The 25,526-nt window shown below is 43.0% G+C and overlaps 1 protein-coding gene across 5 annotated transcripts in view; it reads left to right on the plus strand.

The window, feature by feature from the left end:
• The first annotated feature begins 2,061 nt into the window (after positions 1-2,061).
• Positions 2,062-25,526, plus strand: part of Map7d2 (MAP7 domain containing 2) — a 109,217-nt gene continuing 85,752 nt past the window's right edge. For 2 of the 5 annotated variants that reach the window (XM_075957208.1, XM_075957209.1), the window contains exon 1: positions 2,068-2,288. In XM_075957208.1, the coding sequence (XP_075813323.1) occupies positions 2,159-2,288 (130 nt within the window). In that variant the 5' untranslated portion in view covers positions 2,068-2,158. Of the gene's footprint in view, positions 2,289-25,526 lie in introns of all 5 variants that reach the window. The other 3 variants (XM_075957210.1, XM_075957206.1, XM_075957205.1) reach the window with 3 other exon arrangements.

Raw genomic sequence — 25,526 nt, forward strand, 5'->3', positions numbered from 1 at the left:
AGGCATGCTCCTGGATGGCTCTACCTAGCTAGTCAGCCTGCCCTATGGGTTTCCTGTATCGCCTCCAAAGCACTGTGGTTACACATGGGCCACCATACCTCTGCCTCCCCAGTGCTGGGATTAAAGGTGTACACCACCACCACCTGGCCCTTAGTTTCTTTCTTAATCAAGTGTTACTTTCTCTACTAGATTGAGAATTAAAATCTCAAGACTGGCCATCTTCCAACAGAAAAGGGTGTAGCCTGAGCTACTTGTAGAAGGGTAATCACTTAGCAGGTTAGGCCTCCCTAAGCACCTGGATGCTTAGGCAGCCCATGCAAAGACGGGTTGGTATATTCATCTCTCCTTCTCCTTCCTTCCGTTCTCCCTCTCCCCTCCTATTACCCTCTATTTAGCCCGAAATGGCCTCAAATTCTCTACTAGCCTACCTAGACTAACCTCTCACACTTAATAGTCCTTCTGCCTTAGGTTCCCACGTGTTGGGATTATAGATGTGAGCCACGATTAAAAAATATTAATGACTGTTGAGGTGTATATTGGTGGCGCACGCCTTTACTCCCAGCATGTGGGAGGGAGAGGCAGGTGAATCTCTGTGACTTCGAGGCTAGCCCGGCCTACAAGAGCTAGTTCCAGGACAGGCTACAAAGCTACAGAGAAACCCTTTTTTGAAAAAAGAAAAAAGAAAAAAAAAGAATTCCGCAAGCTCCCTTTAAAACAGCCTGTGTTCCCTTGGTGTGTCACCGCCATTTTGTGTGGATGATTGAGCCCTGCACGCTGTCTATTTCTGCAGAGTAAATGCTTTCTGTGCTTGCACGCTGTTTGAGTCTGGGGTCTTCCTTCAGTAATCCCTGGACCCTTACAAGAGGTAGGTTCTCAATAGGTATCCATGGCTGGCCTGGAATTCACTATATAGAGCAGGCTGACCTTGAACTCACAGAAATCCACTGCCTCTGCATCCTTACTGCTGGGATTAAGTCATAAACCACCGCATCCAGCCACCATGGTTGCTTTGTTGTTTTCTCTCTTAGAAATCCAAGCTGGGCCCTAGACACATCACACATGCTAGGTAAGCAGTCTCCAACAGAGCTATGCCTCCAGCCCCTTCAGTTATGTTGTTGAAACCCTAAGAAATGTGTCTGGCTAGAGAAAAAAGATGTGCTGGCTAAATAATACTCCACAGCCTTCTTTGTCCCTCTGCTCCCGAGGCAAGGCATTTAGCAGCAAGAATGAACACAAAGCAAACATGGCGGCTCACAAGTGTAAACCCAGAATTTCAAAGGCAAAATCAGAAGAATTCCCAATTCAGCCTGGGAAAAATGGTGCCATCTAGGGCAGTCCTACAAAGACCCCGAGTCAAAAACAAAACAAAACAAAACAAAAAACTAACATAAAAATTGACAAATGGGCTGGATTGAATCACAAAGCTCTGTAGAGCAAAGGCAACAATTATCAGAGAAAACCCACAGGAAGAGAGGAAATCTTTGCCAGCTAACCATCTTGCAGAATGTGTAAAGGAAAAGTGAGTCTACTTTTCACACGCCCGGAAAGATGAGAAGTTTAAGGTCATCTTTGACTAAAACTCTGGGGGTTTTTTTGGTTTTGTTTTTGTTGTTGTTTTGGTTCTTTCGAGACAGGGTCTGATTAGCTTTAAGTGTATTTGTGTGCTGATGTGTGGAAACTTGTTTAGTTCGAGTGTGCTCTCTGCATGTGCAAGATATATGTGAACTCGTAAGAAATGTGCTGGGTTTGGCGTGTGTGGGTATGGGTGTGTGTGCGTGCGCACGCACACGCACCATCTACGCTAAGCAGTAAGAACTTGTGCTCACACAATTTGGGTGAACATCACAGTGAACAGTGCACGTGCACGTCCCGCACATTTCGTGTGAGAACAGCGGCGCATTTCACACCACCGAGAGAATCGTCGCTCGGCGGTTGAGAAGCCATGAGCGCTTCGCGCGTGCCGTGCCTCCGCGCGTGCGCGTGCGCGCGAGCTGAGGGGTGACGCACACGCGGGTGCGCGAGGGTCCGGCGCAGCGAGCCCAGGCAGTGCGAGGACAGCGCGCAAGGTGGGAGGGAGGGCGCGTGCGCAAGCGGACACGCGCGGAGTCGGTGCAGCGCGGCGGGCCAGACAGTGCGCCTGTGCAGCCCGCGCAGCCCGATGGAGCGCAGTGGTGGGAACGGAGCCGGAGCCCCCTCGGATGGGGTGCTGAAGGGCACCTCGCTGCAGCCCGCCAAGTCCACGGAAGCGAGCGCTGGGCGAGCCTCACATCCCACCCCTCGGCAGCCAGGTAAGGGCTCGGGGGGCGCCTGGCCAGGCCGGGCTGAGAACCCCCGGGGGGGCGGGGCGGGCCACAGTGACACCCTCGCCCGGACGCCCTTTTCCCGAGGCCTAGGTCAACCTGACGCGGGGACCTCAGGCCGCGTCCCTCTATCAGCAGGTGGCGAGGTCCCCTCTGGCTTGGTGTGGGTGAGTGGGCGAGCTTGCGGAGGGGGAGGCAGAACGCGGAGCAAGTATCTTTTTTCACAGTTGTTCCTGAGGTGTCCTCAGCGCTCGAGGGGGTTTCTGGAATGCCAGCCGTGCGGGCGCGGGGGACCCCCGCTGAGGTGTTGGGGGAGGAGGGCTTGGCTGGCTCGCACACTGGTTAGCTCGCACGCTCCATCCTGGCTAAAGCGCACCGACCAGGAAGGTGGCCCAGCTTTGCGGGTCCCCACCCCCCACCTTCCTCAGGGTTGGGAAAACTGTCGTGTCGCACCAGGGCAGCGGTGGTTCATGAAGAGAGTGGGCCGCGGCCACCGCCAAGACGACCCCCCCCCACACACACCCCCTGCCGCCGCCCCGGTCCCGAAATCGCCGAGATAGTGGCTTCGCTACTGGGGCGTCTGGCCCGCCGCGGCCCCTCCTTTCGTGGCAGCCTGGTGATGAGTATCCAAGCCCACGAGACTGCAGCTGAGAGCTGTGGCGTCTGGGGGCGGGGGTGGGGATAGGGGGGATGCGGGTCCTCGTCCCGTGTGCCCGAGGGGGACATCATGAGGACATTTCGGAAGAACGTGATCGGCAGATCTCCAGTCTCCTGGTTCTCGCGCTAACCTTCTGTGTGCTTGCAGGTGGTGCGGAGGTATACGCAGCAAGGAAAAGGATCTCGTTCTGATTTTCCTGGCGACATGTTTTTTTTTTTAAGTTAATAATGCAAACTGATTTTCTTTTTTATCCTTTATTGCAAAAGCAAAAAACTCACACAAATCTTGGTATGATTTGGGCATTATCACATCGTGGAGATATAAGTATTTTATATGAGGTGGAGGGGGCAGAGGAAAGACATCAAATGAAGTGGTATTGGGGGTGTTTGCGTCTTCGTTTTGAGACTGGATCTTGCTATGTGGTTTCTTTGGGTCTGGGCTTCAGAGATCATCCAAGTCACCACACCCAGACTGCAGATGTTCCCTTAGTCACTTGAAACACGCTTTTTGTTGGGATAGAGGGGATTATTTTATTGGACTTTCGGTTGCATCATTTATAGAAGTAGGAAGGATAAAATTAATTCTCGTTTGTTAACGTGCTTTTTATTAAATGAGCAACTTATTAAAACATTATAGGATAGTGATTAATAAGTATCCTTTAAACAAATACTTACATTTTCATTCTTTTTCTTGAGAGACTCAGGCAATATCTGCCCAGAATCCACACACGAGAGCCAGCTTTCTCTGGCAAAGGGGACCTCATACAATAAAACATTAGAAAGGGGATGTTGTTTTGAGTTTGTATTTTTATTTGGGGGGGGGTTCTTGTTTTGGATTTTCGAGACAGGGTTTCTCCGTAGCTTTGGGGCCTGTACTGGAACTCACTGTGTAGATCAGGCTGGCCTCAAACTCAGAGATCTGCCTGCCTCTGCCTCACGAGTGCTGGGATTAAAGGCGTGCGCCACCACTGCCTGGTTTATTTAGATGTTTCTTGTAGTAGAGAATGGGATGTATGGTTGGATATCCGGTTTACCTGGGATTATATATATATATATATATATATATATATATATATATATATATATATATATATATTTGATATTTATGGAGCTACTTTAAGGAATTTAAGAGGACAGTTCTTCCTTTCCCCTATTGCTCTGTTACAGTGTAGACAGTAGTTTTAGAATTTCTAAAATGAGCCAGGTGGTGGTGGTGCATGCCTTTAATCCCAGCATTCAAGGAGGCAGAGGCAGGTGGATCTCTGAATTCGAGGTCTACAGTGTGAGTTCAAGGACAGTCAAGGCTATACAAGAACAGCAAAAAACAACAAAGAAAAGAATTTCTAAGATAATTCTAGATTTTAAATATATAGCCTACAGTGAACATTTAGAGGTCATTCTTAATAGCTATGTGAAAGAAAATAGATTTTTTTACTTTATTTCATAGTTGTAGGGATGGAGATATGTGTGGGCAATGCAATATAACCCATTGTTGGGCATGAATTCACGTTCCTGTTCCCTATCACCAACAGTGATAACTAAAGTCTGCCTCCCTCCCTCCCCCCCTCCCTCCCTCCCTCCCCCCCTCCGTCCTTCCTTCCTTCCTTCCTTCCTTCCTTCCTTCCTTCCTTCCTTCCTTCCTTCCTTTCTTCCTTCCTGTTTTTGGTTTAAGACAGAGTTTCCTGGCTGGCCTAGAACTCACTCTGTAGACCAGGCCGGCCTTGAACTCACAGAGATCTGCCGCCTCTGCACCCCTCTTCCCCAGTGCTGGGATTAAAGGCGTGCGCTGCCACCACCACCTAGCTTGTTTTTTTTTTCTTTGTGTGTGTGTGTAACTTAGGTCTCATTCCTCAGGCACTTTGCATCTTATTTTGAAACTAAGTCTCTGACCTGGAACTCACAGTTTTGGCTAGCTGGCTAGGGATCCCCAAGGACCCACCTCTTTCTGCCTTCCCAATGCTAGACTTACAAGCACATTCCACCATTGAACTTCTTTCTTCGTGGGTTCTGGAGTTGAGCTTAAGTTCTCATGCTTGCATGGCAGGTACTTTACTGACTAAACTTTCTTCCCAGTTCCATTTTTAATTTTTTTAACTTGTATTTTTTAGTGTACAAAGTAGTGGGTTCCATTATGACATTTTCATGTATATAAACCATTGTAGTTTGCTCAACGTTCTCCATTACCCTACCTTGTCCCCCTTCCACCTTACTGGTCACCTTTTTTTCATTGAAATATTCCACTCTAAACTGGTTGGTGATGGCAAACGCCTTTAATCCCAGCACTTGGGAGGCAGAGGCAGGTGGATCTCTGTGAGTTCGAGGCCAACCTGGTCTATAAGAGCTAGTTCCAGGACAGGCTCCAAAGCTACAGAGAAACCCTGTCTCAAAAAAGAGAAAGGAAGAAAAAAGAAAGAAATATTCCCCCTCTGTTTTCATGTCTTTTACATAGGTATTCTTGAATTTAGGTTCTACATGTGAGGAAAAAACTTGATACTCTTCTTCCCCACAAGGAGGGATTTTTCCATTTCTGTTTCTCCTTTCCCTGCCCCCTTCCCTTTCCTCTTTCTTTCTATATAGCTCAAATTCTCCTTTAACTCACTATGTAGCCTAGGATGTCCTCAAATTGGTGATAGTAACTACTGCTTCAGTCCGCACAGTGTTGGGATTACAGGGAGGGCACTACACATGGATTTCTGAGGGGGGATTCTCAATTATACTTATTGTAGATCCATTTAATGAATGCTACTGATAAATTAGTTTTAAGGCTGAGAATATAGCTTAGTGGGTAGAGTGCTTGCCTGGTATGCTTAAGGTTAATAGAATTTTTAGTTGCTGCTCTATTCACAATAGCTAGGAGAATGTGGAATCAGTTTAGATGATCATTAACAGAAGAATGGAGCTAGGCTTGGGTGCCTATCTGTAATCCTAACCTTTAGGAGGTAGAGGCAAGAGGTCAGTAGTTCAAGGACAATTTTGTTGGGTGGTGACCAAGCACACCTTGGGAAGCAGAGGCAGGTGGATCTCTGAGGTCAGCCTGGTCTACAAAGTAAGCTCCGGGGTAGACAGGGCCACTACATAGAGAACTCTAACAAACAAAAAAGCAAAGAAGAAACAACAAAAAGAGACTCTGTCTTTTTCGTTTTTGTTTTCTGAAACAGGGTTTCTCCGGATAACAGCCCTAGTGGTCCTGGAACTAACTGTAGACCAGACTGGCCATGAACTCACAGAGATCCACCTGCCTTTGCCTCCCGAGTCCTGGGATTAAAGGTATGCACCAACACTGCCCAGTGAGATCTTGTCTTAAAAATGAACTGATGGAGGAAGGTCATTGGCTAATAAAGGAACTGCCTTGGCCCATTTTATTGGTTAGAACATAGGTAGGTGGAGTAAACAGAACAGAACACTGGGAGGAAGAGGAAGTGAGCTCAGACTCCACAGCTCTCCTCTCCGGAGCAGACGCCTCAGAGAGACGCCATGCCCCAGCTCCGACCCAGGATGGACTTAGGCTAGAATCTTCCCGGTAAGACCGGTGCTCACAGATTATTAGAGATGGGTTGATCGGTATATCAGAATTAGCCAGTAAGGGCTAGAGCTAAAGGGCCAAGCAGTGCTTAAAAGAATACAGTGTCTGTGTAATTATTTCGGGGCATAAGCTAGCCGAGCAGGCGGCCGGGGTGCTGGGAACGCAGCCCCGCCGCTCATATTACTACAAATGGCGCCCGACGTGGTAGCAACAATTTCTCGGGTCTACTCTGCTTGCCAGACGCAAGCAAGCGCCTCATCTAAGAGAGGCTTCCTGACTCAGCTTTAGCTGCAAAGCCTGCAGCTCATTAAGAGGTCCTGCCACGAAACACTTAAACGGTGTTGACGAAAAGCTGAACACATGCTTTTCGGTTTTCAGCCATAGCAGGAAAAAAGCTGCGCCGTTTAAAAATGCCAGCTTTCTGGGCTGTCCTGGCAGGGCAAACTCTGACTCTTTTACTCAGGCGGTTCGTGCGGTTTGCAAGCACAGGCTACTGAAGCTTGCTTGCTGGCAGGGACCTTGAAATGCCATAGAGTTGTGGCAGTAAACATGGCTACAGCCAGTACCTCAGCCATGAGGCTGGAAAGCTAAGGAATGGGCTACATCTATCCGGCAAAGCCACGCCTTTAGTCCTACTGAGATTGCTTGGTAAACTAAAGACTCATGTGGTCAGAAAAACAGAGAGAGATAAAGAAAATTTCTAAATGGTTTACAATGTGTTAAAAATATATGCAGACTAAAAGTTGAAGTTCTTAAACTAAAAAACAAAAAAAAAGGAAGAGAGTTGTTGTGTGTGGTAGTACACACCTTTAATCCCAACACTTGGAAGGCAGAGGAAGACTGACCTCTGTGACTTCAAGGTGTGGTAGCACATGCCTTTAATCCCAGTGCCTAAAAGGCAGAGACAAACAGATCTCTGTGAGTTCAAGGTGTAGTAGCAAACACCTTTAATCCCAATGCCTGGGAGGCAGAGACAGGCGGATCTCTGAGAGTTCAAAGACAGCCTGGTCTACAGAGTTATTCCAGGTCAAAGATGTACGCTCAAAAAGCAAAAAGTTAACCTAGGAATGTCACAGCTTAGATTCTTAAGCACCTAGTGATTTAAAAGTGCAAATCAAAAGTGCTCCTGGATAGTAAAAAATTGCAGATTCACAATAGGACAGATTCAGACCACTAAATGAGTCACACTGTTGGATGAATGTGCGTAGGCTTGGGAGAGAGAAGAAAAAGAATATAGAGAATAAAGTTAATGATTAAAAAAAAGGTAAAGTCTTTAAAGAGACAGAGTTCAGATAGTTAAGAGATTAAAAGAAATAAAGAAAAATAAGCCATGTAAAAATGGAAAATTCACAGAGAGTCTGGATTATGTACATTGTGTTTTCTTTAAAATTTTTGACTGTGAAGGAGCTAAGTACAGAGAGACATTTCATTATATGGGCTGCCAAGTGGAACCAGAACGGATATCATGAGTGTATGATTTCAGAATTTGGGTCTAAGGATATGATGCTTTGGAGAGGGTCTTCTTTTTGTTTCACAGAGGACCAGACCCTGTGGATTGCATCTATACCGATATGGTATGATAGACCACGACCTCCCGAAAAGTTGCTTGTGAACACCCTCAAGAAATTACTTCACTCAACTGCCAACTGAGATAAACCTGGCACATAGGTTACACACTAAATGATCTGATTAACAGCGCCCCCATTCAGCAGGAAGCAGTTTGGAGAGAAAAAACTGCGCCCATGTTCCCAAATATGGTTTATAAACGTTCTTTTACATTTAAAGGGGGATATGATATAGATATGAATAATTTGCATTAGTATAAATTTTGCTTTATTGATAGAGATTTAAGGTCAATTTATATGTATTTCTGATCTTTATTAAGGTATTGTGATTGTGTAGTTCATTTAAAAATGTAATGTATGTAGGTAGTTAATAGATAATCATAATAGTCAAGTTTGTAGTCATGTTGGTTAGATTTTCTAGATGTGCATAGATATATCTTAGATAGGCATTCTTCATATCTTTCAAAGATTATAGAATATGGCATTTTAAATGTTTTAATAACTTAGGACTTTTCATGACAATGAGACACTCTGCTCCTGGCAGCACCAATCTACTTCAAGAGGAAGATGGGCATCAAAGAGGCTCGTTAAGGAGTTTGATAGCCATTTGGGCAAGAAACTGCTCTTGCCTGGACTATTGCATAAACTGGACACAGAGAACCCACAGAGAGAGGACTACTGTACTTGCCTAAGGTGAGATGATCTTTCGGGGTTCCTGATTCATGAAAGAGTCTGGGAGACATTCTGCAGGACACAACAGATAGTGACTGAACTGACTTTGAATTTTCCTGCTTTATGGAAATGTCTGCTGGATACCATGGGCCTGAAGGCTGAAGATGGATGCCCCAATGGTACAGAGGAACTTTGGGTGACTGTCCATGCAGCGAGATGTCTCTGTCATTTCTAGAGTTTTAAAAGTTGCTTTTTTCTTGTTTGCTTAGGTAGTATTGTATGTTTCTTGAGTCTTTGATGGAGTTAAGAATAGTTAGTTATAGTTTTCCTTAGTTATGATAAAGATTATTGTAACTTTTACTTGATAACTGTTTCGTTATATGTAATTTTGCTATGTTAAAGTTAAAGCCTTTTTTTGTTTAAACAGAAAAAGGGGAAATAATGGAGGAAGGTCATTGGCTAATAAAGGAACTGCCTTGGCCCATTTTATTGGTTAGAACATAGGTAGGTGGAGTAAACAGAACAGAACACTGGGAGGAAGAGGAAGTGAGCTCAGACTCCACAGCTCTCCTCTCCGGAGCAGACACCTCAGAGAGCCATGCCCCAGCTCCGACCCAGGATGGACTTAGGCTAGAATCTTCCCGGTAAGACCGGTGCTCACAGATTATTAGAGATGGGTTGATCGGTATATCAGAATTAGCCAGTAAGGGCTAGAGCTAAAGGGCCAAGCAGTGCTTAAAAGAATACAGTGTCTGTGTAATTATTTTGGGGCATAAGCAGGCAGCCTGGGTGCTGGGAACGCAGCCCTGCCACTCATATTACTACAATGAACAAAATAGGGGCGATGGTGGCGCATGCCTTTAATCCCAGCACTCGGGAGGCAAAGGCAGGCGGATCTCTGTGAGTTCGAGACCAGCCTGGTCTACAGAGCTAGTTCCAGGACAGGCTCCAAAGCCACAGAGAAACCCTGTCTCAAAAAACAAACAAACAAACAAACAAAATGAACAAAATAGCCAGGCGATGGTGGCACACACCTTTAATCCCAGCAGTCGGGAGGCAGAGGCAGGCGGATCTCTGTGAGTTCGAGACCAGCCTGGTCTACAGAGCTAGTTCCAGAACAGGCCCCAAAGCCACAGAGAAACCCTGTTTCAGAAAACCAAAAAAGAAAAACCAAAAAAAAAATGAACAAAAAGAAGACCATAATCCGTGGGCGAGTAAAGAAAATGTGGTGTATATACAGAGTAGCATTTTATTTAGCTGTAAAGAAAAAAATGAAATAACATTTCCAGAAAAATGGGTGGGACTGGAAAGCATGTATATATGTAGGGATTTATGCCCTAGTGAGACCAGAAGAGGGTGTCAGATCTCCTGGAGTTGGGAGTTAAAGACAATTGTATACCACTGAAGCTGAACTCCAGTCCTTTGCAAGGGCAGTATGAGCCCCTAATTTTGAACCACTCCCCAAATAAAATATTTTATCTCACCATCCTCTTAAACTGTATGAAAATACCATAATGAAACCCATTACTTTGTATGCTAATTATAAAATTAAAATAAATATAAGGTTACCAAAAAACTATGTTTATTCATTTACAATGAAAAGTAATAGACATGTGAATTAAATAACTTTAAGTGCTTCAAAGTTGGTATGCTAAAACTAGAATGTTCAGTGTATGCTGCAGTTACAGGTGATATTAACCTTTTATTTTTGAGGCTAATGATGGGTGATGAGTCCATGTATTTAATCCCCACACCAGTCTTTTTTTTTTTTGAGGCACCATCTTATGGACTGGCCTCATACTCTCTAGGTAGGGAGTGGTGACTTTGAACTTCTAATCCTCCTGCCTCCACATGCCACGTTATGTGATCATAGACATATGCCACCACACCTGGTTCATGTGCTGTGGAGCAAACCCAGGGCTCAATGCATGCTAGGCAAACATTCTACTACATTTTTTTTGGTGGTGGTTGTGAGAATCAAACCTTATGCATGTTTAAAACAGTTCTACACTGTTTTAAACTCCCCACCCCAGATAAATCTTAATTCCTTTTTTTGGTGGGGGGTTCAAGATGAGGTTTCTCTGCATAGCTCTGTCTGTCCTGGAATTTACTCTGTAGACCAGGCTGGCTTCGAAATCAGAGATCCTCCTGCCTCTGCCTTCTGAGAACTGGGATTAAAGGCATGTGTCACTGCCCAGCTAAATCTTTATTCTTGAATTATATTTTAAATCCATTATGGGGTGGGGATATTGTTCAGTTGTAGAGTGGTTGCCTAGCATGCATGAAACTTTAAGTTCAGTATCCCAGAACCTCAAATGATGATGATGATGATAATTCATCCTAGCTACTACTCATTCTTAGGCACCCAAGGACTTATGTGGGGTCCATTTCTAATGAGACACGATTTGTATTTTTAGAGATCAACTCCTATTCCTAAGCATTCATGGAGTCCTTTGGGGACTGAAATTACAGAGTGGTTTGAGATAATGTGAACTGAGAGCATATAATGTCCCATTGGCATATTTGGGGGATGTGAATAGTTGAATGGTTTTCCTGATGGTGTTATAGGATATTGAAAGGGAGTACCTCTGGTTGTTCCCCAAGCAACAGGTTTTTCAACTATTGAAATAATGTTCTTATTTTACTTACCCACCAGTGATGCCTTCTTTTAATCATTTTACTACTGAGAACGAAATTACTCAGTATGCTATTCTTAATGCTTGTGATGTATACCATAGTGCCTGTTGCTTCAATCTGCTTAAATACCTTTAATGAATACATAAATCACCAGCTGCTGTCCACTGTCATGTTAGGCTACATCATTGTCACATAGGTCATGTGTTCTTTTCAGTCTAAAATGCCTCCTTCCCCCCTTTCAACTTCAGATACTCATTTCCTTTAGGTTCTTTCACACAGAATTAATGAACTTCGGTTTTTTTTCTTTTTTTGAGAAAGGATTTTTTAAAATTAATTATTGAATCTTTGGGGGTTTCACATCATGTACCACAATTCTGTTCACCTCCTGATTCCTCCATATTCCCTCCTCATCCCTATTACATCCCTTCATGGGAAAAAACAGCAAAGTAAGCAAGCAAGCAAAAACAAGAACAAAAAAAAAGCACGAAAAAAACAAAACCAAAAAACCACACCCGAAACAACAAAATCTCTGCTTTTCCTCTCCTGCCTCTCCATCACTTCTTCATCTGTCCTGACAGCATTGGAGGCTTTGGTGTGATACAGGATTTTTTTTGTGTGTGTATGTAACCCTTGCTGTCCTGGAGACAAGGTTGGCCTCTGTAGACCAGGCTGGCCTCAGACTCACAGAGATCCGCCTGCCTCTGCCTCTTGAATGCTGGGATTAAAGGCGTGTGCCACCACCACCCGGCTATAGTAAGTACTCTTAAAGACTGAACCTCTCTCCAGCCCTGGATTTCCTCCTGTCTGTGCCTGGGGTAGTTCTGCCAGTGTCAGAGTAACTTTCCCATCCTCTAAGTCAGTATTGACTCAGTGTCTACTGTTGTCAACAAACCTGAGTAGATTGAGCTCCACACCATCTTGGGATATATGATAGATCTCTCATTCTCTCTCTCCTTCTCTCCTTCTTTCCCTTTCTCCCCCCCCCCCCCCCGTCTCTCTCTGTCAGCTCATATAAAATATTTGACATTGCTGAACTTCAGTTTTCTCACTTTTTTCATTTGGCAGTAAGGGCTTGGATCTTACATTGTAAGCCCAGGCTGGCCTGGAACTCAAAGCAGTTCTCCTGCCTCAGCTTCCCAAATGCTGGGATTACAGACAGGAGTAACCATGTCCTTTCTTACCTTTTTGTTGTTTGCCTTTGTTTTCTGACAGTATCTCTCTTTGTAGCCCAGGCTGTCCTTTAACTCACTGCATTAGCTAAAGTTGAGCTTGAATTCCTGATCTGTCTTAACTTCCCAAATGCTAGGATTATAAGGCATGTGTCACTATGCCTGGCCCTCAGCTTTTTGTTTGTTTTTGAGACTAGGTTTCATTCTATAGTCCACGTTGGCCTTAAGCTTGTGCAGGTCATCCGATCTTTGCCTCATGAGCACTATGATTACAGGTATATGGTACCATCCCTGGTTTATTATCTCAAATTTTAAATATGTGTATACCAAATGCATACCTGGTACCTATCGTGGCTGGTGGCCAGTAGAGGGAGTTTGATTCCCCGGAACTAGAGGTTTTTTTTAAAAAAAAAATATTTATTTATTTATTATGTATACAATATTCCGTCTGTGTGTATGCCTACAGGCCAGAAGAGGGCACCAGACCCCATTACAGATGGCTGTGAGCCACCATGTGGTTGCTGGGAATTGAACTCAGGACCTTTGGAAGAGCAGGCAATGCTCTTTCTGAGCCATCTTTTCAGCCCCCCGGAAGTAGAGTTATAGACAGTTGTGAGCTGCCATTATGTGGTTATTGGGATGTTAACCCTAGTCTTATGGAAGCATGATCCATCTCTCCAGCCTTAGTTATCTTACCTTTGAAATAGACCCATGGACAACCATGAGAGACAAAGCACTACCTTCAGGATGATGCAGTTAATCTGTCCAGAAGTCCTAGAGGTGATTAGCCATTATTAACTGTGGACGTCTTTCTACTAAGTCTTTATCTTTTTTATTTTATTTTTTTTTTTTATTTTCGAGACAGGGTTTCTCTGTAGTTTTTGGTGCCTGTCCTGGAACTAGCTCTTGTAGATCAGGCTGGCCTCGAACTCACAGAGATTCGATTGCCTCTGCCTCCCAAATGCTGGGATTAAAGGCATGTGCCACCACTGCCTGGCTAGGTCTTTATCTTAAGAACAAATCTTGGGCCCAGATTATAGGTGGCTCTATAAGTGCCACCTAGTGCAGAAGATGGAGATGATTAACCTACCCTTCTTCAAGTGTGTGTGCACACAGTAGGTCTATAACTAACATTTTCCACTTGTATTAAACAAAAATCAGCCCGATGGTGGTGACACACACCTTTAATCCCAGCACTCAGGAGGCAGAGGCAGGCAGACCTCAGTGAGTTTCAGGCCAGCCTGGTCTACAAGAACTAGTTCCAGGACAGGCACCAAAGCTACAGAGAAACCCTGTCTCAAAAAACAAAACAAAAAAAAATCAACTACATTAGGGTGAGTGCTAAGTGAATATTTGTTGAACTTTAGAAGTGTTTTGCTAGAGAGAAATTTGAAATAATGGAACTGCAAGTCATGTGTCCTGAAGTCTGTTATGTTTTTTCTGTATTCTCCACATGATTATTGTCTAACTGAATTAAATAATTTGCCCATTCTTGGAAAACCAAAACTCATGTAATCAAGCACTCTGAAATAAAAAGGTTTATTGATCCATTACTGATGATAAGCAAGAAAAATGTTGTATCTCTGGGGCAAGTTCCCTTGAAGCCATAAGCAGCAAGACTTGTAGACAGTTGGGGAAATGTTTGATAGATCCAAAAAGCAGAGTAGAGTAGAGCTTGAGAGGTGGCTCAACAGTTAAGAGTACATGTTGCTCTTACAGAGGACTGTAATTCAGTTCCCAGAACCCATGTCAGGTGGTTCACAACCACCTGTGTAACTTCAGTTCCGAGGGATTCAATGCCACCTTCTAGTCTCTGAGGTACACACACACACACACTGAATAAAAGGAGCTGGGTAGTGGTGGCACATGCCTTTATTCCTGGCACTCAGGAGGCAGAGGCAGGCAGATCTCTGAGTTAGAGGCCAGCCTGGTCTACAGAGCTAGTTGTAGGACAGCTAGGGCTATTACATTAATAAACCCTGTCTCAAAAAACAAAAAGGAAAAGAAAAAAAGAAGGGTACTTTGCAAAGAAAATTTGGGAAAGATGGAAGTCGCTCAAATTTAGTCTATAGAGACTGTTGCCAAGAAAATTATTATCTCTATATTGGCTAAGACTGTTGTGACTAAATTTGAGTTAATGTTTTTGTTTTGTTTTGCTTTTTGTTTTTTGAGACAGGGTTTCTTTGTGTAGCTCTGGCTGTCCTGGAACTAGCTCTTGTAGACCAGGCTGGCCTTGAACTCACAGAGATCCACCTGCCTCTGCCTCCCAAGTTCTGGGATTAAAGGTGCCACCACAGCCCAGCTTTGAGTTAATGTTTTAACATGCATTTAATAATGTAAATTGCTTTTTCAGACAATCTCAGACTTCCTGTTTAGCTGAGACTGGCCTCCAATTCTGATTCTCCTTCTTCTACCTCTCAAGTACTGGAATTATATGCTGTCATGCCTAGCTATACGAATTTTTTTACTTCTCCATCTTTCCTCCTGTATATTCATTGCCTGTTTAGTAAGTACATTGAGGATATCTTAGAACTTTACAAATTATTTTTTTGGGGGCAGGGAGAGAATTGCTTATAGTTAAGATAGGGTTTCTTGATGCCTTTTGATCTGCATCTCTTCCATCTCCATCCCTGGAGTAGGAGACTATGGGCATAAAAACTGAAAGTTCATCAAGTTCCCTAGGGAGTCTAATATTGTGGGGTTGGGTTGGGTAGTAAAGGCTGAAAAATCCACCCAAAAATCAGTTAATCATCCATTTTCATTCATTTATTTATTTATTTAGTTAGTTTTTTGAGACAGGGTTTCTCTGTAGCTTTGGAGCCTGTCCTGGAACTAGCTCTTTTTTTTTTGAGACAGGGTTTCTCTAGGTTTTGGAGCCTGTCCTGGAACTAGCTCTTGTAGACCAGACTGGTCTCGAACTCACAGAGATCCGCCTGGCTCTGCCTCCTGAGTGCTGGGATTAAAGGCATGCACCACCACCGCCCGGCTTGGAACTAGCTCTTGTAGACTAGACTGGTCCCAAAGTCACAGAGAACTGCCTGCCTCTGCCTCCCGAGTGCTGGGATTAAAGACATGCACCACCACTGCTTGGCCCATTTTCTTAAAGAGCTTCTAGATTTTTAAAAAATACATTATTTTCAATTATGTGTCTCTGTGTGTAGGTGTGTGCATGAGAGTGCTGGTACCCATGCAAGGCAGAGGCATCAGATCCCTTTGAAATTGGAGATACAGGTGATTTCAGGCTGCCTGATGTGGATGCTAGGACAAGAACTCAGGTCCCCTACAAGAACAATATGCTTTATTAAACCTCTTAGCCATCTCTCCAGTCCCTGTTCATCCTTATTCAAATTGTATTTTATCTGTTTATATTTATGGTTCAGCATTGACCCCGTGGCCTCGTCCATACTAGGGAAGCACTACACTGAGCTATACTTCCAGGCCTCAAAGTTGCTTAAAACTCAAGGGACACACCTTTAATTTTAGCACTCAAGAGGCAGAGGCAGGTGGATCTCTGTGAGTTCCAGACCAACCAAGACCTTGTCTGAAAAAAAAAAAGTTAATTAAGAGTATTTTTGTTTGTTTTGCTTTGTATTTTTTTCCAAAACAGGGTTTCTTTGTATAACAGCCCTGGCTGTCCTAGAACCTGCAGTGTAGACCAGGCTGGCCTGGAACTCACTGTTATGCATGAGTTGGGTCATCAGGCTTGTGCAGCAAGCACAAACCACTGAGCAACCTCACCAGCCCTAGAATTTGGTAGTTTTTTTTTCTTGCCCCTGATTCCACAGACGATTTAATATACTCCCTTTTCAATATACCCGTGTTTCCCACATATGTATCTTAAAATCTAGTTCAGTACTATATAGTCACATCTTAAAAGGAGCCTTTCTTGTTTTTGTCTTGTTTTGTTTTAGACATAGAGTCTCATGTAGCCCAGGCTGACCTTGAACTGACTGTGTATCTGAGATCTGAGGATGATTTTGAACTCCTCATTCTCCACAGCTCTACCCCATTAAGTGCTGGAATTAGAGGTATGCCCCATCATTGCTGGTTTCTTACAAAATTTTACAAGTCTTTTCATTAGTACAGAGATTTTTTCCCCCAGTGGTGATAAGGATCTCATTTACTAGAATCATAGCCAAAAATGTTACAATTAAAATGCTTAGCGGGAGAAAATTTCAATTTAAAGGTTCTCGTTGTCTAGGAATTAACCCTTACTCTTTCCCTATGATTTTTTTTTCAAGACAGGGTTTCCCTGTAGCTTTGGAGCCTGTTCTAAACTAGCTCTTGTAAATCAGCTTGGCCTCAAACTCACAGAGATCCACCCGCCTCTGCCTTCCTAGTGCTGGGATTAAAGGCGTGCGCCACCATTACCTGGTTCCCCTATGAGTGCCTTAATTGGCTTTTTAGCCTTAGAAAGCTGAATTCAATGTCACTGAGCATTGAGGCCCCTGCTGAGCCTGGGTCCTCACTGTATTAGGATCACAGAAAATTCTCTAGTAGTAGTGTGTTCTGAACTGACTTTCATAAGTTTCTTAATTAGGGTTTCTAGTACAACAAAACACCATTACCAAAAAGCAAGTTGGGAGGAAAGGGTTTATTTGGCGTATGTTTTCAAATCACAGTTCATCCTTGGAGGAAGTCAGGACAGGAACTCAAACAGGGAAGGAACCTGGAAGGGGAGTTGCTTACTGACTTGCTCCCCATCATTTGGCCAGCCTGCTTTCTTATAGAACCCAGGCCCTCCCCCATTGATCACTAATTGAGAAAATACCTTACCGCTGGATCCCATCAAGGTATTTCCTCAACTGAGGCTTTTTCCTCTCTGATGATTCTAGATGGTGTCAAGTTGATACAAAACCAGCCAGTACAGTAAAGAACACCAGTTTTTGTTTTCTAATTTGCAGTCTATTTTAAACCAGTTTCTTAGTAGAACACAGTAAAGAAGAGGTACTAGGGGGAAAAGGGATGAAAAACATATCTTCCATAGTATAAATATTAAATATAAATATATCTGTGGATATGAAATTCCATTTTTATTGTGGACTGAATGGTAAGTAGGGAGACTGGCATTTTTGAGAGCCATACACTAAACTTTGTTCCAGAATTTCATAAAAGATACAGTATATTATAGAATTTTAGGCTCCATGCAGACATACTTACCTTTCCAATTTTGGGTTAATAGTTTTGTGGCTTCTTTAGCTATATTTTTAAAGTAAAAATATTATATCAGACTTATAATTTTGTGACTATTGTCAGAACAAATAAGAAATGAAAACAAAAGTCAAAGAAAATACTAAACAACAGTGTAGGTCAGTGCCAGAAAATGTAAATAAAATGTAGCCACATGTAATCCTAAATTTTCTAGTAGCTATGTGTGCCATTAACTTGAAATAACCATCAAATTTTTAAACTAGGTAAAATAGGATACTCCTGCTGTGCTTATTTTTATTTTTTTTTCTTAGCTGGTGTGGGTGCTTTTATTTTTTTTAATTTATTTATTTATTAAAGATTTCTGTCTCTTCCCCGCCACCGCCTCCCATTTCCCTCCCCCTCCCCCAATTAAGTCTCCCCCCAGCCCGAAAAGCAATCAGGGTTCCCTGTCCTGTGGGAAGTCCAAGGAACCCCCACCTCCATCCAGGTCTAGTAAGTTGAGCATCCAAACTGCCTAGGCTCCCACAAAGCCAGTGCATGCAGTAGGATCAGAAACCCATTGCCATTGTTCTTGAGTTCTCAGTATTCCTCATTGTCCGCTATGTTCAGAGAGTCCGGTTTTATCCCAGGCTTTTCCAGACCCAGGCCAGCTGGCCTTGGTGAGTTCCCAATAGAACATCCCCATTGTCTCAATGTGTGGGTGCACCCCTCGCGGTCCTGAGTTCCATGCTCGTGCTCTCTCTCTTTCTGCTCCTGATTTGGACCTTGAGATTTCAGTCCTGTGCTCCAATTTGGGTCTCTGTCTCTGTCTCCTTTCATCGCTTGCTGAAGGTTAATATTCAGGAGGATGCCTATATGTTTTTCTTTGGGTTCTCCTTATTTAGCTTCTCTAGGATCACTAATTATAAGCTCAATGTCCTTGGTTTATGGCTAGAAACCAAATATGAGTGAGTACATCCCATGTTCCTCTTTTTGGGTCTGGCTTACCTCACTCAGGATAGTGTTTTCTATTTCCATCCATTTGTATGCAAAATTCATGAAGTCCTTGTTTTTTATTGCTGAGTAGTACTTTAATATGTATAAATTCCATACTTTCTTCATCCATTCTTCCATTGAAGGGCATCTAGGTTGTTTCCAGGTTCTGGCTATCACAAACAATGCTGCTATGAACATTGTAGAGCATATACTTTTGTTGTATGATAAGGCCTCTCTTGGGTATATTCCCAAGAGTGGTATTGCTGGGTCCAGGGGTAAGTTGATCCCGAATTTCCTGAGAAACCGCCATACTGCCTTCCAAAGTGGTTGCACAAGTTTGCATTCCCACCAGCAATGGATGAGTGTACCCCTTTCTCCACAACCTCTCCAACAAAGGCTATCATTGGTATTTTTGATTTTAGCCATTCTGACAGGTGTAAGATGGTATCTTAAAATTGTCTTGATTTGCATTTCCCTGATCGCTAAGGAAGTTGAGCATGACCTTAAGTGTCTTTTGGCCATTTGAAGTTCTTCTGTTGAGAATTCTCTGTTCAGCTCAATGCCCCATTTTATAATTGGGTTGATTAGCCTTTTACAGTCTAGTTTCTTGAGTTCTTTATATATTTTGGAGATCAGACCTTTGTCAGTTGCGGGGTTGGTGAAGATCTTCTCCCAGTTGGTGGGTTGCCTTTGTGTCTTAGTGACAGTGTCCTTTGCTTTACAGAAGCTTCTCAGTCTCAGGAGGTCCCATTTATTCAATGAGGTCCTTAATGTCTGTGCTGGTGGGGTTATACGTAAGAAGTGGTCTCCTGTGCCCATGTGTTGTAGAGTACTTCCCACTTTCTCTTCTATCAGGTTCACTGTGTTCAAACTGATATTGAGGTCTTTAATCCATTTGGACTTGAGTTTTGTGCATGGTGATAGATATGGATCTATTTTCATTCTTCTACAGGTTGACATCCAGTTTTGCCAGCACAATTTGTTGAAGATGCTCTCCTTTTTCCATTGTATACTTTTAGCTCCTTTATCGAAAATCAGGTGTTCATAGGTTTGTGGGTTAATGTCAGGGTCTTCTATTCGATTCCATTGGTCGACTTCTCTGTTTTTATGCCAATACCAAGCTGTTTTCAATACTGTAGCTCTGTAGTAGAGTTTGAAGTCAGGGATGGTAATGCCTCCAGAAGATCCTTTGTTGTATAAGATTGTTTTGGCTATCCTGGGTTTTTTGTTTTTCCATATAAAGTTGATTATTGTCTTCTCCAGATCTGTGAAGAATTTTGATGGGATTTTGATGGGGATTGCATTGAATCTATAGATTGCTTTTGGTAGAATTGCCATTTTTACTATGTTGATCCTCCCAATCCAGGAGCAAGGAAGATCTTTCCATTTTCTGGTGTCCTCTTCAATTTCTTTCTTCAAAGACTTAAAGTTCTTGTCAAATAGATCTTTCACATCCTTGGTCAGAGTTACCCCAAGATATTTTATGCTATTTGTGGCTATCGTGAAAGGTGATGCTTCTCTAATTTCCCTCTCTGTTTCCTTATCCTTAGTGTATAGGAAGGCCACTGATTTTTTGGAGTTGATCTTGTATCCTGCCACATTACTAAAGGTGTTTATCAGCTGTAGGAGTTCTTTGGTAGAGTTTTTGGGGTCGCTTATGTATACTATCATATCATCTGCAAATAACGAGAGCTTAACTTCTTCTTTTCCAATACGAATCCTCTTGATCCCTTTATGTTGTCTTATTGCTATTGCTAGAACTTCAAGCACTATATTGAAGAGGTATGGAGAGAGTGGACAGCCTTGTCGTGTTCCTGATTTTAGTGGGATGGCTTTGAGTTTTTCTCCATTTAATTTAATGTTAGCTGACGGCTTGCTGTAAATAGCTTTTATTATATTTAGGTATGACCCTTGTATCCCTAATCTCTCCAAGACTTTTATCATAAAGGGGTGTTGAATTTTGTCAAATGCTTTTTCAGCATCTAATGAAATGATCATATGGTTTTTTTCTTTCAGTTTATTTATATGGTGGATTACATTGATAGATTTGCGTATGTTGAACCAGCCCTGCATCTCTGGGATGAAGCCTACTTGATCATAATGGATAATTTTTCTAATGTGTTCTTGGATTCGGTTTGCCAGTATTTTATTGAGAATTTTTGCATCAATATTCATGAGTGAGATCGGCCTGTAATTTTCTTTCTTGGTTGGGTCTTTGTGTGGTTTTGGTATCAGGGTAACTGTAGCTTCATAAAAGGAATTTGGCAATGACTCTTCTGTTTCTATATTGTGAAATACATTAAGGAGTATAGGTATTAGCTCTTCTTGGAAGTTCTGGTAGAATTCTGCATTGAAACCATCTGGTCCAGGGCTTTTTTTGGAAGGTAGATTTTTGATAACGGTTTCTAGCTCTTCGCCACTAACAGGTCTATTTAGATCGTTCACCTGGTCTTGGTTTAGCTTTGGTATGTGGTACTTATCTAAAAAAATGTCCATTTCTTTTGCATTTTCTAGTTTTGTGGCATACGGGCTTTTGTAGTAAGATCTAATGAGTCTCTGAATTTCCTCTGTGTCTGTGGTTATGTCCCCCTTTTCATTTCTGATCTTATTTATTTGCGTGTTCTCTCTCTGTCGTTTAATTAGTTTCGATAGGGGTTTGTCGATCTTGTTGATTTTCTCCAAGAACCAACTTTTTGTTTCATTGATTCTTTGGACTGTTTTCTGCGTTTCTATTTTGTTGATTTCCGCCCTCAGTTTGATTATTTCCAGTCTTCTACTCCTCCTGGGCGCATCTGCTTCTTTTTTTTTCTAAAGCTTTCAGGTGTGCTGTTAAGTCTCCGATGTATGCTTTCTCTGTTTTCTTTAAGTGGGCACTTAGTGCTATGAACTTTCCTCTTAGCACTGCTTTCATAGTGTCCCATAGGTTTGAGTATGTTGTCCCTTTATTTTCATTAAATTCAAGGAAGACTTTAATTTCTTTCTTGATTTCTTCCTTGACCCAGGTGTGGTTCAGTAGTTGACTGTTCAGTTTCCATGAGTTTGTCGGCTTTCTGGAGGTAGGATTGTTGTTGAATTCTAACTTTAATCCGTGGTGATCTGATAAGACACAGGTGGACACTGATATTGTTTTGTATCTGTGGAGGTTTCCTTTGTTTCCGAGTATGTGGTCAATTTTCGAGAAGGTTCCATGGGCTGCAGAGAAGAAGGTATATTCTTTCCTATTTGGGTGGAATGTTCTATAGATGTCTGTTAAGTCCATTTGCTTCATTACCTCCAGTAGTTCTCTTACTTCTCTATTAGGTTTCTGTCTGATTGACCTGTCCATTGCTGAGAAAGGTGTATTGAAGTCTCCTACTACTAGTGTGTGTGGTTTGATGTCTGCCTTGAGTTTTAGTAATATTTCTTTTACATATGTGGGTGCTTTTATATTAGGGGCGTAAATATTCAGGATTGAGACTTCATCCTGACAAATTGTTCCTGTTATGAGTATAAAGTGTCCATCTCGATCTCTTTGGATTGTTATTAGTTTGAAGTCAGTTTTGTTAGAAATTAATATGGCCACACCTGCTTTTTTCTTAGGACCATTTGCTTGAAAGATCTTTTCCCAGCCCTTTACTCTGAGTAGATGCCTGTCTTTGTGGTTGAGATGTGTTTCTTGCAAACAGCAGAATGTTGGATCCTGTTTTCGTATCCAATCTCTTAGCCTGTGCCTTTTTATAGGTGAATTGAGACCATTAATATTAAGTGATAATAATGACCAGTGGTTGTTTACGCCAGATATTCTTATCGTTTTTGGAAGTAGAATTTGTGTGTCTCCCTTCTTTGAGTTGTGCTAGTGAAGGGTCGCTAGATGCCTGAGTTATTGTAAGCAGTGTTGGCAATGTTGGATTCCTTGGGTTGCGATTTTCCTTCTATTACTTTCTGTAGGGCTGGATTCATGGCTACGTATTGTTTAAATTTGTTTTTATCCTGGAATGTCTTGATTTCCCCATTTTTAGTGAACGAAAGCCGGCTGGGTATAGTAGTCTGGGCTTGCATCCATGGTCTCTTAGCTTCTGCAGTACTTCTATCCAGGACCTTCTGGCTTTCATTGTTTCCATAGAGAAATCAGGTGTAAGTCTGATCGGTTTACCTTTATAAGTTACTTGGCCTTTTTCCTTTGCAGCTCTTAGTATTCTTTCTTTAACCTGTATATTTTGTGTTTTGATTATTATATGGCGAGGGGATGTTTTCCTTTGATCCAGTCTGTTTGGTGTTCTGTATGCTTCTTGAATATTCAAAGGAATATCTTTCTTTATGTTGGGAAAGTTTTCTTCCATAATTTTGTTCAAAATATTTTCTGGGCCTTTGAGCTGTGACTCTTCTCCTTCTTCTATTCCTATTATTCTTAGATTTGGTCTTTTTATTGTGTCCCATATTTCCTGAATGTTTTGTGATGAGAATTTGTTGGCTTTGCAGTTTTCTTTGATCAGAGCGTTTATTTTCTCTATGTTGTCCTCAGAATCTGAGATTCTTTCTTCTATTTCTTGTATTCTATTGATTATGCTTGTTTCTGTAGGCTCTGCTCGTTGACCTAGATTTTCCATATCCAGCTGGTCCTCAGTTTGTGTTTTCTTCCTTGCTTCCATTTCAGTTTTCAATTCTTGAACTGTTTCCATTACCTGTTTGATCGTTCTTTCTTGGTTTCCCAGGGTATTATGTACGTATTTACTCATTTCTTCAAATTTTTGGTTATACTTCTCATCCATTTCTATAAGGGCATTTTTCACATGTTGTTTAAGGGACTCTACAGCTTTCATAAAGTCAATTTTTTCCACTTCTTGTGTGTTATGGTGTTGGAGACCTTCTGTTGTAAGATCGTTGGGTTCTGGTGTTTTCATGTTGTTTTTCAGATTATTGGGTGAATTCTTTCCTTGGCGCCTGCCCATCTCCTCCTATCGATGCTATCTAAGGGGTCTTTTAAAACTGGTTCAGGTTCCCCTGCTGGCCAGGGGCTCCTCTTACAAAATGCCCTTGCTCTGTTTCCTGGTTCCTGCCGGGGGCCAAGATCCCTCTCACCCCTCAGAAAGGTCTTCAGGAATAGGACCCGGCTCCTCCTTTGCCAGGGACCTCCCCAACCGAAGGCCTACCTCTTTGGTTTAATTGTAGTGGGGCAATCTGTTCTTGGTGTTGCGCGCGGTCCCTGCAGCCTGCTTCTGCTGCTGGGACGGTTCCCGCCGCCAGCAGCCTGTGTCTTCTGCTGCCGCTCTGGTCCCAGTGGGTCCCCGCCGGCTGCGCTGGGCGTCCTCCGGCCGCGTTCCGCCGCCCGGTGTTCCGGCCGCCTTCCGCCGCCCGGTGTTCCGGCCGCCTTCCGCCGCCCGGTGTTCCGGCCGCGTTCCGCCGCCCGGTGTTCCGGCCGCGTTCCGCCGCCCGGTGTTCCGGCCGCGTTCCGCCGCCCGGTGTTCCGGCCGCGTTCCGCCGCCCGGTGTTCCGGCCGCGTTCCGCCGCCCGGTGTTCCGGCCGCGTTCCGCCGCCCGGTGTTCCGGCCGCGTTCCGCCGCCCGGTGTTCCGGCCGCGTTCCGCCGCCCGGTGTTCCGGCCGCGTTCCGCCGCCCGGTCTGTGCTTATTTTTAAAACAATTTATACGGCAATAGGATTCCTTTATGTTTTCTTCCTTCAGCACCTCAGTATGTGTTTTCAATATCCTACTGACTTGGAAGGGAAACAGAATTGTGTATAGGGGTAGCAGCTTCTTAAGTGGTTTTGCTGGGTTTTGTTTTGTTTTTACCTCATTAATTGTATGTGTTCAGTTTGCTTGAGTCAGGGATGATGATTGGTAGTGAAATATTATGACAGACTTCAGTAGAAGTGCTCTTTGCGCTTGGGTAATTTTCCACCATTAGAATCATGTGCTATGAACAAAATTTAGTGGTGTTCATAGCATTAGTTAGGTAACCAACATCATTTAATAGTTTTTATTTATATTTTAAAAATGATTTATTTAACTTTATTTTATGTGCATTGGTGTGAAGGTGTCAGATCTTGTGGAACTGCATTTTCAGACAGTTGCCATGTGGGTGCTGGGAATTGAACCCAGGTCCTCTGGAAGAGCAGTCAGTGCTCTTAACCGCTGAGCCATCTCCCCAGCCCCATCATTTAATAGTTTTAATTATGACTTCAGAAGGAAAGCATTCTTTTAAAAAAGCTAATTCTAATTGTAGTTTTACTCTACAAAATGTGTTCTTGTTCTTTCTTCCTCTCCTCACCCACTTAAATTTCCACTTCACTTGATTTTATTTTCATTAACTACAAGTTTTTTCTAAATAGCAATTGCTGCTTATTAATGGTCCATTGATTTCTGCATGCCCCTACATAGTCTTCTGGTATGAGATTAACCCTATTTATAGAACAAAGTGAAAGGAGTAGACTCCTGCACATTAATTTCTTAGTTGTTTTTTAGTTTCTTGCAGTTTTACTTAGAGTACTGAATGCCTTTCTGCTGAAGAATAGTAAATGCCCTTTGTATTATCTAATTTTATCTTGACTACTAAAAGTTAAAGAATTCTTTCCTCGCCGGGCAGTGGTGGCGCAGGCCTTTAATCCTAGCACTTGGGAGGCAGAGGCAGGCCGATCTCTGTGAGTTCGAGGCCAGCCTGGTCTAGAAGAGCTAGTTCCAGGACAGGAACCAAAAAGCTACGGAGAAACCCTGTCTCAAAAAAAAAAAAGAATTCTTTCCTCTTTGTTAGGTTAAAAGATACAGTGCTTTCCAATAGAATTATATATGAAAATGGAAATGTTCTAGATCTAAAATTCTATATGGTAGTTACCAACCCCATGGTACTGAGCACTGAGGAAGTCGAAGCCAGAATGAAAATGATTTCAGATGTCCCTAGACTCAA

This window comes from Microtus pennsylvanicus, chromosome X (assembly GCF_037038515.1).
Source record: "Microtus pennsylvanicus isolate mMicPen1 chromosome X, mMicPen1.hap1, whole genome shotgun sequence".
In the NCBI taxonomy this organism is placed as follows: Eukaryota; Metazoa; Chordata; class Mammalia; order Rodentia; family Cricetidae; genus Microtus; species Microtus pennsylvanicus.